The sequence below is a fragment of the Euprymna scolopes genome, chromosome 1 (assembly GCF_053919585.1).
Source record: "Euprymna scolopes isolate OS-2025 chromosome 1, ASM5391958v1, whole genome shotgun sequence".
NCBI lineage: Eukaryota > Metazoa > Mollusca > Cephalopoda > Sepiida > Sepiolidae > Euprymna > Euprymna scolopes.
This window is the reverse complement of record NC_136482.1, coordinates 33949655-33967090: the sequence shown is the minus strand read 5'-3', so window position 1 is coordinate 33967090 and position 17436 is coordinate 33949655. Positions and strand designations below refer to the sequence as shown.

Here is a 17436-nt window from a genome sequence, read left to right as displayed (position 1 = left end):
ATATCGGCGTCTTTTGTGGCTATCAAACCTTGTGTGAATATTAAGCATTTGAAATTGTCCGCCGTTAATGCCGACAATGTACTGTGACGATTTCAAATTGCATTTTGAGAAAAGTCGTGCTGGTTTCTTCTCCACTGTCCTTATTCACTAAAACTTACGTTATCAAATCCATTTTTTTTTATTGGTTTTGTTGCTATAAATGTAATTTTTTCAATTCCAATATTTGTTCATTCATTTCTTTCCTCTCTCTTTCCTGTTTTTTCTCGAAGAATTTCATTAAATCTAAGTGTTTTTCCAAGATTTGTTCGTTCATTGTTTTCTTTTCTCTTCCTTTTTTTTTCCTCGAAATATTTTATTAAATTTAACTTTTTCTCTTCGTTTTGTTTCTGTATTGCCAAATGCTCTTCTCGGGACATTTTTCAAGTTCTAATTGTAAACTTAACCATTTCCAAAATTTGTTTTGCAAAGTCATTCATTTTTTTGGGGGGGAGCGATGTGGAATTACTTAATGACAAAATGATTTTTTTCAGAACCAACACAATTCGTTGAATTACTTTTCCTATAGTACCAACTCTGTAGAAAAAAACCTTTACAAAATTCGTACCTGGTTATTTAACGATTGTTTCTTTCATATATTTATTTCCTTGTATGGCAATTTGTCTGAGAAAATAATTCGGCGTTTGCATTTATACAGAAAGCAGTAGATTTCACTTGCATTATTCAATCTTCGTAACGTGTAGGCACTGGGTTCAATTCCTTGTTGGTCCTACACCTTTTTTCTTCTTTTTCCTTAAAGAGAATTAGTTACTTATCTGTGGAAGAGAATTTATAGCATTTATTTACTATTGGCTATTCTGTTCGATTTCTGTGCGAAAAAATGTCCTTTTCTCGCTAATACTTTATTTGTCGTGCTTAGCGAAATCGTTTTTTTTCTTTCTCGACGTGCAGTCCCGTCGACCAGTGAAAAGTTTATTTTAATCGGAGTAAAATCCGACATCTTTTTTAATTTGTGCGAATACTCGCTTTAGCCAATAAAAAATATCATTTACTTTTGCAGTTTTCTTTTTCTTTTTCCAACACTAATGCCTTTTAACCATAAGACGTATTAGCAAGACATGGTTTCTATAACGACAAAGGCTTTTTTGTACTTACTGAAAACTTGGTCTCGTTAATTTAGTAGTAATAGTTCTCCACACAATTCGTCTCATGAGTTCTGTTTCAGCTCGTATTTTACGTTTTAGTAGCTTTTTTAACAGCAAGATAAGGCTTTTTTGACGACATCTTTGTTAAATGCTTTTTTCGGCAAAAATTGTCTTTTTTAAGTGTTCTTTATCCCGTATTTGTGGATTTTTACATTCGAATGTCTTTTTTTTTTGTCCTAACGTTGACAAGTAGTTTTTCCCGTTTTTCGCCGTACTTTTGAAAAATAAATTCTCTTGCAGTTTCGATTTCCCTAGGAAAAAATTATTTCAAATATCCGCGTGTGTCCTTTTTTCTTGAATCCCTTTGGTCGTCAAATGCTGTTTTCAAATGGCTGTTTTTAGAGTGGATTCGTTGCGCGATTATTCCTCATTCAGTTGTTGTAAACAATTATTGTAGATTGATCCGGGAAGTTCTTGAATCGTCCTCGTCGCCAGTTGTTGTAGACCCGTGCTTGAGGTTATAAATGAAAGAAACCACAAGTAGTGTAAAAATGTATAAAATATATGTATTTATCATAAAGAATACAGGAGCCACTAAAGTGGTATGAGAGGAATGTGTTCGTAACATGCGTTTAAACATAGTATGAATGTCTCCATTTAGTCTCTGAATCAGTGGTATTTATAGAACTGATTGATTTAACTTAGTTCTGAAATAGGGGTGATGTGTGCCCCACAACAATTACTATACACAGAAGTACGAAAAAATTGTCAAAAAAATAACAAATAAATATTAACAAAGGTAAGATAAGTTACTTTTCTACCTAACTGGATAAATTTTTCGTGTTTTTATTTAATGTTTATTCGGTTCGAAAAACAAGTAATGCTGAACGCTACCAGAGAACAAAAAAGATGGCCGTGATGTCTTTGTAGACTCAATAATATCTTCAAAATAAGAAATAAAACAAAATGGTGATAGAAACCAACCCAATACCGTGATATTTATTGAGTGGATTTCTACCAAAATTTTGACAACTTTTTCGAATCCATGTGTAGAGTAAATCAAATCCATACAAACCCAATAAGAAAAAGTCCAATGATGTCGGCCCGCTGTTACGAATTCGGGCTAGGGGCATGTGAGCGAGAAAAGCGAAAGTAGAAATCAGGAGTACCAAAAATATTATAGGGGTGTAGTCTCTTTTTTGAACTGAATAAATACTTTAAACTAAGTTAAACCATTAAAAACATATCCAGCTAGGTAAAAGACGAACACTTCGAAAAGTCGATTTTATCTTTTATGAAACACAGCAAACAAGTAAAAATTATTTTTTTAATATTATATGGGTATAATCTCTCCTAAAAACAATATCTCCTTCAAGAATTGTTATAAAATGCGTTTTCAATTGATATTTATTCGATAATGGACCAATTTTCCTACCTAGCAAAAATGGACGAGTTTTCCATGGACTAGTTTTCCGTGGACGAGTTTTCCTAAATTCGTTATTACTTATGTGTCATTCATTTTGGTTATCTTAGTGAGACTGATTTAGACGCAAGGTTGGTTTATAATGTACAGACTTCAGCTTTCCCAGAAGGGTCATTCTAAATTAGGATAAAAATAAAAATAAAAATTGCCTCAATCTTGAAGGTTTTGTTTTTCACTGACCGAGCACATAAAAAAGTGTAGTATCAGAACAGGTACTACACTTTGAATTATTTATTTGCTAAAACATATTACAAAGTCATCAAAAGTGTGAGAAAGTGGGGATCGGTGGTTATCCTCCATCTTACACTATATATTCTTAGCTAGAATCATTTCAATTACCACAATACCACATTTACTCCAATTCAAAATAGTGTCTATATATATATATATATATATATATATATATATATATATATATATATATATATATATAACTGAGCCATTTAGATTACCTCTTAGCTGTCAGACTGAGACAAATATTCTAGATATCTCTAGGACATCCACCGTACATTTCGGCTTCCGGTTGGAACAAATTTATCGGTTGTTGTCTGAGGTGCCATTACTGGGCTACTCAGATTTATTTTTGGAGGGCCAGAATGGTCCTCTTTATGGGGCGTTGGCTCATTCATTCCAACTTCTTACCTTGTTTCACATTCCCACACGGTGGGTAAATAACGTGTATCTCTTAGAATTGTTACGTTATCTAACATGAACGGCACACATGTAAACGGATGTATACGTTTCGTGTTTCTTTGTGACGTGTCCTAAATGCGTTACTAAATGTCTATTTGTGGTTCTGAACCCGTTTTATGTTTCGTGATCATCTAATGTTCATATGTGTGCGTGTGGGGATCATGTGTGTATCTTCGGCATACCTTTATCTTCTCTACTCACTGAACCTGGTCCATCTTGACTTCATCTTGTTCTTAGAGGGGACTGGAACCTTTTGGACGAAACACATTGACTCTAAGACGATGATTGATTTTCATACTAGTTTTTATTTCACTTTTCAGGATGTCGCTCAGAAGAAAATGGAAAGTGAGTTTCTTTACTTGTGGTCATAACAGTCTACATTGAGGGACACTTAACTCCCTCCCAAGAGGGGAGCAGAGACAACCGTAAAGCCCAACCGCTCTGCTTCAATCCCAACTTCCAACCGTTCGATGATCTCCAGCTTACCTGATCACGTGACTCACACATAGATCCGATCAGCTGACCAGACCTTCCGGTAAATTTGTCCATGATCTAGCTTTGTCATATTTTGACAGGTTTTATGAAAACATCATCATATCCATCTCTTGTCTACCTCTCCAGTTAGATAGATAGATAGATAGATAGATAGATAGATAGATAGATAGATAGATAGATAGATAGATAGGTCGATGTAAGATAACTTATTCTGTTCTACCTATTTCATTACAATATGTCATATTGGCATTAATTGCTACAACTCTTGTTCTCTATGTACTCTGTCTTGCTGTAAATACAAATACCTTTTCTAAACTACGAGGGGTGTGCAATAAGTAATGCCCCTGACCCACTTCCAGTTGTCTGATCTAGCTGAAATTTTGCATGTGCAATGATTTATATGTCTACGGGTTATGTGACAAATTACGGCTCTGAACTAATTGTGGTTTCTGTTTTACAGGTGTTTGAACTGAGTCAGGTGTGAAATGGAGCCTGTTGAATGTCAAGCGGTGATCCGGTTTTTGTATTTGAAAGGACGCACACCACAGAAAACTTTTGATGAAATGACAGAAACTTATGGTGATAATGGCCTATCATATGTCCTTGTAAAATGATGGCATCGCGAATTCAAACATGGCCGAAAGTCTGTGAAAACAGCTCCCAGACCTGGTCGCCCTCCCTTCTGCCATTGATGAGGCATCTGTCCATCAAGTTGAGGCTGCCATTTTGGAAGATCGACGCATTACTATTTGCCAAATAGCCCAAGATGTCAAAATTAGTACAGGGTCTGTGGAAACTATCATTCATGACCATTTGCATATGCATAAGGTGTCTGCCAGATGGATTCCCAGATTGCTGACACCATTCCAGAAGCGAGAACGCGTCGAGTGCTCGAGGATGAATTTGGAGATGTGTTCTAAACTACGAAGGGTGTGCAATAAGTAATGCCCCTGGCCCACTTCCAGTTGTCTGATATAGCTGAAATTTTGCATGTGCATGATTTATATCTCTACGGGTTATGTGGCAAATTACAGCTCTGAACTAATTGTGGTTTCTGTTTTACAGGTGTTTGAACTGAGTCAGGTGTGAAAAGTTTTTAAAAAGACTGCTTACACAGGATGAAACCTGGGTCCATCACTATGATCCAGAGACCAAAGCCCAGGCAATGCAGTGGAAGCACTTGGACTCACCACCTCCAAAGGAGGCAAGGGTGCAGCCCTCTGCTGGCAAGGTCATGCTCACAGTTTTCTGGGGCCAGGACGGAGTAGTGATGACAGATTTCCTGGCAAAGGGTACCATAATTACAGGATCCTTCACTTTTGAGGAAATTAAGGGAAGCTATCAAAATCAAGAGGCGGGACAAGATCAGCAAAGGTACCCTCCTCCTGCAGGACAACGCTCCGGTCCACAACTCGCATGTCGCCAGATCAGAAGCAAGGGCGTGTGGTTATGAAATCTTCCCCATCCTCCCTACTCTCCTGACCTTGCACCCTCTGACTTTCACCTCTTCCCAGCCATGAAGTTGTTTTTGAAAGGAAAGCGTTTCCCAGATGATGCAGCCTTGATTTCTGAAGTCACGTCGTGGTTGGAGGACAACTTGGGGTGTTCCACAAAAACGATGTGAGAAATGCATAACTCTGCGTGGTTCCTATGTAAAGAAAGACTAATAACTGTGCCAAGTTTCGTTGCTCTACTGCTATAGGAAGTGGGTCAGGGGCATTACTTATTGCACGCCTCTCGTATATCTGTGTCCGAGTTTTTCTTAGTAACCCTTTCAAGCCCTTTCTTCAAATGCTGTGTACACTTGCTTTTTTTATATCGAAGTGTAAATGTGTTAAACTCTTATTATTGAAACATATTCTTATCTCGTTAGGTTCGAGTATCAAGTATGAAACTTTACATGCATCCAATTTTGTTATCTAAAATTGTATGCAAGTCAACTTTATTCCCTGTAATTTGGTTCTAACCTACAATACACAGATAAGCAAACCTAGCTAATGACATGCACTCATTCCTTGCTTAATAATACGACTGTGTGTGTAAGAAAGTTAAAAAGGTCGAAACAACTTGAAGGGTAGTTCAGTCGAAATTTTCATCGAATTTCTCCAGGCATCTTTATTCTTCCAATATGGCTTCGGTCCTCGTAACATCTGTTCAAATACCGAAACTCCTGGAAAAGCTGAACGCTTTTGGAGACAAGTCTTTTCAGGTTAGTTTTTGTATTATTATTATTATTATTATTATGATTATTATTATTATTATTATTATTATTATTAGCAGTTTCGCCCAGCTTTGCTCGGGCCCTATGCACTGTTCATAACTTTATGAGGATATGTATATATTAAAAAGTGTGAATATGTATCGTAATGCCTTTCTATATAGTGGCTTTCCTTAACTACCATAGACGCAATTTTTTTAAATTTTGATCCCAATTTTGACCTTTTAACATTTTGTTTTTGCTCAAATAAAATTCAAATATTTGACTCATGTCCAAGTAACATACATCTAAAATTTCAAGTGTTTAGACCCAAAATTGGCGGAGGAGTTTGGTGAACTCTGTAAATTTTGACCTCTTGCCAGACAAATTTTCGCCCCAAAACTGATTAAAATGCTTGCTGCATGTCTGAATAAACTTTATGTAAAATTTGAAATGTTTCAAAATTGGCTTATTAGTTTGCTAGAGATCGCAAAGATCAAATCTTTTGAACTTCGACCCCTTGGCAGCCAACCTTTTGGCCAAAACCGATTAAAAAGCTTTCCCTATCTCTGAATACCCTTTATGTAAAATTTCAAACGTTTAGACCAGAAATTGTCTGAGAGGAACACTAGGAACAATCCCGGAAAACTTTGAAAAAAGAATGGGAGAAATTGGAATCAGAGGAATGGCTGCAAAGATACAACGAATTACAATAATGAAAACAGCTGAAATATTAAGGAAAACCGTTGAATGCGGAGACTAATACACATGAGCCACATGCGTCGGCCAGACAAACTGCTGCAGAGGCAAAACATGAAGAAGCGTTTAATAGAACAAAGAAATTCGAAGTTTCATATTACTGCCCCCCCCCCAAAGAGTTATGCCAAATAGTCGAGAAGGGTCAAGGAGGACGGAAAGACTGATGAGAGACCAGACCTCCTCTGGACAAGTGCCAAGAGAACTGGGGTCTTGGCGAGGCTGATTGCCACTCAAATTCTAGTGGAGACAAATGGCCGCTGCTAGCGAGAAATCAATGGTAAGCGGCTGTTGAGGTAACACATATTTATTTGCAAATGTTATTGAAAAAGGGGGAGAGTATTAGAAATCTAGGGAGACCTGTTATCACTCAGCTTCCAGGGAACATCCCAGGTTGTTTTCAAGAAGAGATCTTTGATGACCTGTGTGAAAGCTCCATGTGAGCCAATCTATCAATCTATCTATACTCCTATAAATTCGTTTTTCTTTTGTGTGTATTGATATTCATATTAAAAACCCTCTTTTCTATTTATTTAAAAAGAAAATACATTTTTCTTATATGTGGGCTGTGGAATTGCATTCCCTGGCAAAAGATCTAGCTAATTTGCATATTCTTTTAAACATTCATTTTAATTTATTCCCTATTAGTTGCTGCGGTTTTCTAATGGGATAATCACCTTTAGTTAACTATCATGTGTAATTATATTCATGCAGATATTCTACATGATTTATACTTGCATAATATTTGCATAAAAAGTTTATAGTAAACACAAAATTGGTTCCATATATATTCATGTATACGTATATATTTTTGTTTAACAAATTTTGCCTACAAAACTCCTCCTAGAGTTTTTGGTCTCCAGACATGAAATTTCATATATAAGGTATCTGAATCCATGCAAAACTTTATATTTGGGTTTTAGCCTGAAAAGATCGCTGCAAAAGTGTGAAAATTAAATAAAAAAAAATGAAATTTGCCAGGTTTAAATCGAACGCCGGCATTACGAATGCATAACGTAGTAGCTATTGGTTCATGTTTAATTTTTAGCCGTGCAGTAAACATGTTTTCATAGCCCATTCACTGAGCGCAGAGGCAAGATAAATCGTGAGCTGAACGTTTCGGTTTCGGTTCTCGGTGGTGGCGCATGAGTTTTTTTTTTTAAATACTTTTTAAATCATTACTATATATTGCATCCAATCTATCTATCTATCAATCTATATAACTATAAAAGTGAAAATGCCTGTCTGTCTTTTCTCTATGGTAGTTAAGGAAGACTACTATACAGGAAGGCATTACTTTACATATTCACACTTTTTAATATATACATATGCACATGACCTTATGAACAGTCCATAGGGCCCGAGCAAAGCCGGGCGGAACTGCTAGTATATCTATAAAAGTGAACGTGTGTGTGTGTGTGTGTGTGTGTGTGTGTGTGTGTGTGTGTGTGTGTGTGTGTGTGCGTGTCTATGTGTCTGACCTTCTTCAGGTGTATCTTGTCGAACTCGGAAATATTTCGGTCGAGCTCAGGCATTTAGACGGAATTTCAAGCAGAATCCTTTATTTACTTCACAGGAATAGTATACTCTTGTCCCGTCAGCCATGACTGGATAGAAGTAAGTAATTCGCAATTGTATTTTTCGTCACCCACACTGAGGATTCAACTTTCAACCTTTAGGAGAATATCACTTTTTACAATTGATTTTTTTCAATTACTCTAACCACTGTACGACGGGTCCTTGCGAATAATTCTGGTATGAATTTTAGTAGCCTTAAACCTATTGTATTTTTATTTATACATATCACTATTTATTACTTATTATTACTATATATTAACATATATATATATATATATATATATATATATATATATATAAAGAAAGAGAGAATAAATGACAAAAAGTTATATTCCAAAATTCGTAATATTGACCATCTTATAATTTATTCCTTTAATTCAATTGACTTAACAATTCTTGACAGCATCTGTTTCGTAGCGCAAAATCAATTACTTAATTATTATATCAATCAGTGAATCTATTATGCTCTTAACTCATCAGAAGAAATAGCAATAATCAATCCGTCAAAAGGAAATGAAGTGTGATTTGACATGATTAAAATCCGAAAATTGGAAGAGAAGCTGCAAATACATTTATATTTTTTCATTACGCCATATTGAATCATTAAACCAAACTATTCGTACTAACAATTTTGATTAATATATGAATTTTCTACCAAAATGTTCTATTTAATAATTAGTAAATTTATTCATTCTAATTTGTGTATACATACTTATGAAAATAATATCAACAAATTATAAACTATTATACATGTTTGTATATACGAAACTAAACTAAGCTAAAAAAAAAAACGATTGATCATTTCGGTTATTATAACTAATCAATTGATTTGAATTGAAAACCATACATGATTTAATTCTGTGTGCTATTATAATCAATCTTATTCATCCTTACAATTACAACTTTTAAAATCATACAATTCAAAAGTTATACTTACGTTTTATTAATTTTAAAATAATCTGAAAACTCCTTTATATCGTAATTGTAAATAATTAAATTTAGTTAATTCAAGTGAGGCAGAGTTACCTCCCTTGGAACAAATCTAACGAAATATTAACTTTACTTATATTAATTTATTTATTTATTTTATTTAACATTATAAACACCCACAACGCATAAACATTCATATTCAACTAATAAGTAATTTTAATATAGTTTTAATGCCTTTCACTTTATATTATTTAAAAAAAATTAAATCGATTTACATTATAAATTAGTTCATTAATATATATATTAGTTTAATTTTTTTTTTACTTATTACTTGTATATATTATCTATTGTTTATAATCAATGATTCCCATATCATATTAAATTCTAAGGTCTGCTTAGTCATTGGTTATTCCCTAGCATATTTGCTGCTTCTTTGAGTCGTCTTACTCTTCACCGTTCTTCTCTGTCTATAATTTTTACTTCGTCCCATAATGGTAAATAGTTTGCCTTTTCTTTCCAGATATAGTCAGCTCTCTCCACGTACTATGGCTTTTTGATGTTCTTCTAATCGTATTTTAGTGGACTACACGTCTCACCTTTGTATAGTTTTCCACATTTATATGGGATTTCATATACACAGTTCTTGGTCATGATTTTTTTCTGTAGGCGGCTTGACTCTCACGAGCTGTGTCCAGAGAGTTGAATTACTCCTGAATACTGTCTTGATGTCATATGGATTACATATTCGTTGCAGTTTTTCAGATAAGTCCCTCATATATGGTATGCAAACTGTGGTGAGCTTCTGAGTGGTGTCCTTTTGTGTGCGGTCCCGATTTCTGGGAGTTGATCTCATACTCTTTGGATAGTTGTTTCGATGAAGGGTTTCTTTTAAACTGTCCATCTACCTTTGATATACACTGCTGTTACTACATATTGCTTTTGTCTTGGTTATGTAGGCAACAGACGATTCCTTTCTTTACATTATATGGATGGTGGGAGTCGACGTTTAGATACTGTCCAGTGAAATTTAGTTTTCAGTATACAGATGACAGAAACCCCTGACCAGTGCAAGTTATCAGAATATCTACGAAAGATAACTTGTTATGTTTTTTTTCCATCGTAAATAGTTGGATAAATTGAGTTCACATGGTCTAGTAAGATTTGAACATAATCCTGATGAAGTCAGAGTATGTATGTGCCATCTACATATCGCAACCACATTGTTGGCTTTAGTGGTGTTGATCCTAATGCTATTTCCTCAAAATATTCCATGTATGCATTGGCCAGTACTGGAGGCAATGGTGATCCCATCGCCAGACCTTCTTCCTGTCGATATATATCAGATACCATTACGAAGTATGTAGTTTCTACACAGAAGGTCAACATCGCCATAATATTGTCAATTGGGATGCTCGTATGTTCCTTCAGTGAGGCATCAGAAGTCAGCTTATCCCGTACCACTGTCAGAATCTCATCAGTAGATACTTTCGTGAACAGACTAACTACATCTAAACTCACCATCTGGTTGGAATGAATGGGAGCAGTGTTTATTATGTCGATGAAGTGAGCTGAATTCTTAACGTATGATGGAGAATGATTGGGGTGATTATATATCTACCAGAAATCGGCTCAATGGATGGCATGCTGAACCTCGTGCACTTATAATTGGCTTTAATGGAATAGTGTCCTTGGGGATATTAGGGAGGCCGTATAAGTGTGGTAACTTGCTGTAATGTTGTACAAGCTGTCTGTATTTTGCAAGTGGTATTAGATTCTTATTTTTACTGAGAATATGTAACAGCTTCCTTTCCGTTTTCAAGGTTGGATTCTTCTTCACTTTACAGTAGCCTACAGATTCTTTTAAATCTGCTAATTTCTCGAAATATCCTGTTGCATCACCTTTGTCTGCTGGTAGTATTATGATATCACTGTCATCGTTCAGGAATAGCCAATACTTCTTCCTTTGAGAGGTTCGGTTTTGAAGGCTTTGATATATAAATAAAATTGAAACATTGGAAGTTATCAAAATCTAATCATTTTATAAGTAGCGATTGAAACAAGGTTAACTTCAAATTAAACCAATTTGATAATTATTTACTTATATTAACTGATCACACATGATGCACGATGGTGAAATCCCTTTGATTCGTGCGCTTCTTTGAAGTGGGACATACTACCCAGTTCCTGCTTGTTTTTAGCGCGACTCAGAATCACATAGTGAACAGGTTAGCGGGTGACGTCAGTACCTAAAGGTTAAAATTGCAGCTTGTGTAGAAGTGGGGGTAATATTATATGATTGAAACTGTGTTCACGTTCCATTATTCTTTATTCTGATTTCGTTCCAGTTTATTAACTGATTCTGTTCTGAAAGCATGCGGCTGCTAAAAATGTCTTAATAGATTAGCAAGAGAAATATGGATTTTAATGAATAAATTATATATTTATTAAAATAAGTCAAAATTCTTTATTTTTATTCAGTATTCCATTTGGAGCTGTAACTCAAATTAAGGCAAAATTTAATTCTCTAACGTAGCAGAGAATTAATTGTTAATGCCTAATGAGACCGGTCTACCCTTTAGTTCTCATATAACTGTATAAATATAAAAAACTATATAGGTTTTCAACACATCGTGAGGTGGAATTGTTCGCATCGATCTATATTTAGTATACTACATTGAATAAGTCTCCCAACCATGGTTGTATCATAGAATGACCACTCATTTCCGGATAAGTGAGAAGGAAATGAATAGGAATAATTTTTTTCCTTTTCGATCATTTTTTTTTTGTGGTGTATGGCAGTATTTGTATTGCGATTTACTCATCAATTTACGAAAACGTCTCTTATGAGATAATTCCATGATTCCGACGTTCTCGACCGCCAATTTTACAATGATTAAAAGACGAATTTAGATTCCGACCTTGATCCAATATTCTCGACCACTACCCAGACTTAGGGTTAGTGTTTGAGCTAGTAAAGATCAGGATTTTCGCCCTGATCATTAAATAAATGCGGGAAAACATGCTTTCTCCCAATAATATACCCAAGCTTGACCATACTAATCTTCATTCGTTGTTTTTTCTATGATATCTATTCCGGGGGTGGATGATTATTAACAATTGTTGGTCCTGATGTAGGTGATCATTCTACATCGAATTTATATATTGGGGGAAGGAGGCACCCTGCATGACATTCTAAGATTCATCTTGAAGGAATAAAAGCCCTGGCTTATAATTCTTATGATAGAGAAATGATGATTTGATATTATATGAAGTAGCTGTGATACAGTGAGTATCCGTGAGGCGAAGCCAATTTTAGAGTCTCGTCTTTGATCTGCGATCGATGTTACCAAAGAAGTAAAATGAAGGAAGGTTTCAGTGAAATTTCGAAAAGATTGAATCATCGAGTGGAGACTTGGACAGTTTGTGAATATCTGAATGGGTTTGAAAAAAAAATGAACAGATTTGAATCTTTGAGTTAAAATCTGGATAGTTCGAATATAAATATAAGTATTCATATAAGTATAAATCTGAAAAGTTTGGCCTGAAAATCTGAAAAGTTTTGACTGAAAGTCTGAAAAGTTTTCTGTCAATATTGGGAAAATTTTAAGTAAAATTTTGGAATATTCTGAATTAAAATCTTGAAAGATTTAAATCATCGAGCGAGAATCTGGACCGTTTGAGTGCAAATCTCGAAATTCTTTAATGAAAATCTGGAAAATTTTAAGTAAAATTCTGGAAAGTTTCGAATAGATGTAATGTTTTCATTTCTTAATGTCTTTCTACTCGGTACAGAAACTGAGACATTCGTTGTGAGTTTTAATTTTAAGAATTATTCTTGAGAAAAATAACTAACACATGAAGGGAGAGAGACTAGTATGCTCTTAACTAATTCGTCAACTATCTTATTAAGAATGAATAGGCAAACACAACGAACACAAATATTAAGGGAGGCATTTCGCTCTTGGCGATTATCAAAGTTTTCTTTCAGTTAATACAGCATCTGTCCTGCGACACTTCCCTAGAATGTCCGTCTCAACATTTGTTTCTTTTATCAGCTTATATAAATATCCGTAACGTTATGCGTCGTGTAGACTGATTTCTCTTTGTTGTACTCTACTTTGACAAATTTAACCTCACCTAACTTTACATATCTCTTTCTCTTTATTTTTCGTAGAACTCGTTTATTCCCCAAACTACGTATCACTTCTATCTGTACTTAGTCAATATTAACACTAGCTGATCTAATCGATATCTGAAATAGGGGTACATCCATTATTTAACATGAAAAGCTGGTAAATTTTTAGTGAAAATTCGGAAAGTTTTACTTGATTTTATACTTGACAGAGAATTAATTTTATCATTTTAATACCTGTAATTTTTTCCGCTATTTTTGTCCAACGTAGATCAGAAGCATTCTTGTATTTTTGAAACTACATCCATCCGAGCAAAATCAAGTTTGGGTCGACGTCTGGCCAGAATTTACATCTATTGTGGTGACACAACACTTGCCGGTAAGTATTTTTTACATATATATTATATTACTTTGTCTGAATTTCTGTCTATTTGTCCGTTCCATGTTTTCTCGGAAATTACTGGGTCGATCTGGCTAAAATTGTGTATGGACTTTTGTTACGATACAGTGCAGCGAACTAAGTATGGTGGTATCCATTCGATGTACAGATACGGATTAGTCATCACGATACTGCATTTACTGTCACTTTTTTTTCGGAAACTACTGGACTGATCTGAATGAAACGTTACATGGATTATTATTATTATGATACAGTGCAGTTAACTAAGTACCGTTCCATACACAGTAAGGGATTAATAAAAAAATTAATTAGAACTAGTCACAAAAATAGAACATTTCCTCTCATGCCAGAAACTATTGGCCGATCTAACTGAACTTTTGTATAGACCTTTGTTATGATAAGTTGCAGCGCACTAAGTATTATGGTATCTCTTCGATGCACTGTTATGGATTTATAAGAATTAATAAGAATTTGTATATATTGTAAAAATGAGCAGAAATGTAAGCATATTCAACCATCAATTTATCATAAAGCATTTATTCTAAGTCAACCGAATATCATTTTCCAGTTTTTAACAAAAGTCTACTTCATTCTATTGCTTTCACGCCAACAGTAGAAATCAAGTAACAATAAGTCTCCCGAACGTTCAAATACATTCTTTTCGGGATGTGAGTATACCAGTGTTGTTTTTGTTATTGTTTTTTTTTTTTTTTTTGGTTTGTTTTTGTTTTGTTTTTTTTTGTTTTTTTTGTAGTTTTAAGTTGGCGGTAATAAATATGTCAATGTTTAACACGATCAGACTGGTTTTATAAACTTGAATAAGCGTTGCAAGAATTCTCTCCAACACTCCCGCACACTATTCCACTGATACGTGTGATGCTTATTTTGTTTATTTTGTGTAAACAAAGTTACTAAATTTATATTATTCGAGTTATTCGGACTTAAAACCTATTATTACTTAACACATTATTCATGTGACGCAATGGATAAAGTGCAAAGTAAATTCGGTTCAAAGTAATAATCTTCTGAAGGTTGGAGGTTCAATCACATACGATATTAGTTAAGACTGGAATAAAGAATTACTTAAGACTTCCTTTCATGTCGTACATAAGATTTTGATATTTCTTTTATCTTATTCCTCTCAGCTCTGTTTAAGCCAGCATCATAAGCCAGTATCATAAGTCAGCATCATAAGGGACACTTATTTCTACTAAAGTTATTATTGTTCCCTCTTCGCCCATATCACTGCATCAGTTTTAACAGCTGCGTTTCCTAAACGATTATCTGTAGAAATCGTTTAGTCATAATAGATGAAGTATAACTTATTTTAACTGTTCTTTTTGGGTATATGTTCCCAGGATTTGCTGTTATATTACAGCTTTTTACAAATGGTCCAGCGGAGATGTTTACACATTCCATTATGTCGTACTATATAGTAACCATCCCCTACAAGTAGCTTACATGCTCTCTACTTCTGTGTGACAGAATGTGCACTTAAGTTCTTTTATATGATGGTGTAAGTCTACTTTGTGTTTATCAGTACATAAATAAAATGCTTATATTGCATTTGGGCGTAGTTTAGCTTTGTTGTTGATGGCTCCACAATAAGCTCATGGGAGTGCGTCAGCAGAAATGTTATTTCTTCCTGGCCGATACATGATATCATAATCGTAGAATCCCAATTCCATTCTCCATCTTTGAATTTTATTGTTTTTAATTTTTCCTGGTCTTTTTTAATTGAACATGTAGTTCAGTGCTTCTTGGTCAGTAACTATTATGAAACGCCTGGCAGATAGGTAGTGTGGCTACTTTTTGATGGCTTCCACAATAACATACGCTTCTTTTTCGACGGAAGCATGTTTGCGTTCAGCGTGAGTAAGAAACCTCGAGAAAAAAAGCAACTGGTCGATCAGCTTGATTGAGAGTGGCCGCTATAGCGGTATCTGAGGCATCATTTTCAACCACTAGGGGAAGATCTTCATTTATTGAATGGAGCAGAACCTTTCCGATTTCGTCTTTGATGTTATTAAAGGCCTTCTTAGACTCTGTGTTGATTAGAAAAGAGTCATTGTATACAAGAAGTTTTATTTTCTCGGAGAATTTAGATATCCATTGTGAATAATATGAAAATAACCCAACGACTCGGTGCATAGCAGCCTTGATTTTCGGAAAAGGTAGTTCCTTAAGTGGTCGTAGTCGTTCACTATCTGTTTTAATTGTTCAGTAAGTTCATATGTAACCAAGGTAATCTATTGAGGTAGGTGACAATATGGGCTTTGCTTCGTAGAAAGTCAGGTTATGGACCTGAGAAACTTTCCGAAATTTTGCAAGATTTTCGTCATGCTTCTTTTGGATATTCCCGACTATAACTATATTGTCAACATATGCATGAACTCCCTGCAACTTATGTTGCTTGAAGATGTTGTCCATCGCTCTTTGGAAACAAACGACACCATTAGTTACGCCAAACGGAACTCTACAAAACTGGTATAATTTTCCGTTCGCCTCAAAGTCAGTGGAGATTTTCTCTTTCTCTCCAATGGGTATCTAATGATAAGCACTTTTTTAAAACCAGAGAGTTGTAAATTTTATATCTGGAAATTTCAGCAGCAAAATCGTCCATCCTTGGTAGAGAGTAAGCGTCTAATGATGTGAATCTATTGATTGTTCGACTGCATAAATTGTTTATCTTGATTTCCCAACCTCCTAGATTTAGTGGTAATAGGTTTACAGTCCGGAGAAAGATTTGCGAAAAGAGATAGTGTTCCTACTAAAGCAGATTGTACATTGCAGGAAACAGAGCTAGGGATTTGGAGACTTCCCTTGTGACCAAAAAAAGTTTACAAAGTTAAAAGAAACACTAGAATACTGCCTCATGAAGTCTCGGCCGAGAATTACATCTCTGCAAAGATCCGGTAAAATTTCAAATTTTGTGTAAGCGTACCACTCACCTTGTAAATTGATGTTGACAGTACACTGTCCTTTCACCGGAGCATTAGGTGACGAGGAATCCATATGTACCCTTCCAGTAGCTGGTTGTACTTTCAATTTATTTTTCTTTACAAAATCTTCCGAGATGAAGGATCAAGAGATCTCAGTGTCTATCATGGCTGTTGCTTCACTTTTCCCGATTAGAGAATGTATACAGAAGTTGGTTCTAAACTACCCAAAGAAGAAGCAGATGTATTTTCAAAAAAAGTGTTTTCCTTTGTTGGAGGATCAGACAATATGAACATTAGCTTGTGTGATTGTGTAGATGCTGACGTGGTTTGAAATTGAATGGAAACAGATGTAGATTTCTCAGAATTTTGACACGCCCTCGCAAAATAACCTTTAACATGACATTTTTTTACAAATGGCGGACCTCGCTGGACCAAATTTCTGATCGCGTCTGGAATACCCGCAAAAATAGCAAGTAGATTTAGATTTTATGGAAGCAGACGTATCACAAAATTCATCCTCATATTTATTATGATAGTTTTGTTCGTCGTTAACAGTAGCCACCAGGTCATGAGAACGAGTTCAAGATTCAGAATGAGCGTAGGATTCGGAATTTTTCTGTGCTGAATAAAGAGCTCTAGGCTGGTCGACGGCCATATTTAAATCAAGTGTTCTATTCTCAAGCAATTT

The 17436-nt window shown here is 35.0% G+C and overlaps 1 protein-coding gene across 5 annotated transcripts in view; it reads left to right on the top strand.

The window, feature by feature from the left end:
- Positions 1-17436, top strand: part of LOC145292822 (glycine N-acyltransferase-like protein 3) — a 97072-nt gene that overhangs the window by 56698 nt on the left and 22938 nt on the right. For 3 of the 5 annotated variants that reach the window (XM_080139245.1, XM_080139160.1, XM_080139075.1), the window contains exon 2: positions 13678-13785. In XM_080139245.1, the coding sequence (XP_079995371.1) occupies positions 13678-13785 (108 nt within the window). Of the gene's footprint in view, positions 1-5855; positions 6023-13677; positions 13786-17436 lie in introns of those variants that run through there. The other 2 variants (XM_080138991.1, XM_080138895.1) reach the window with 2 other exon arrangements.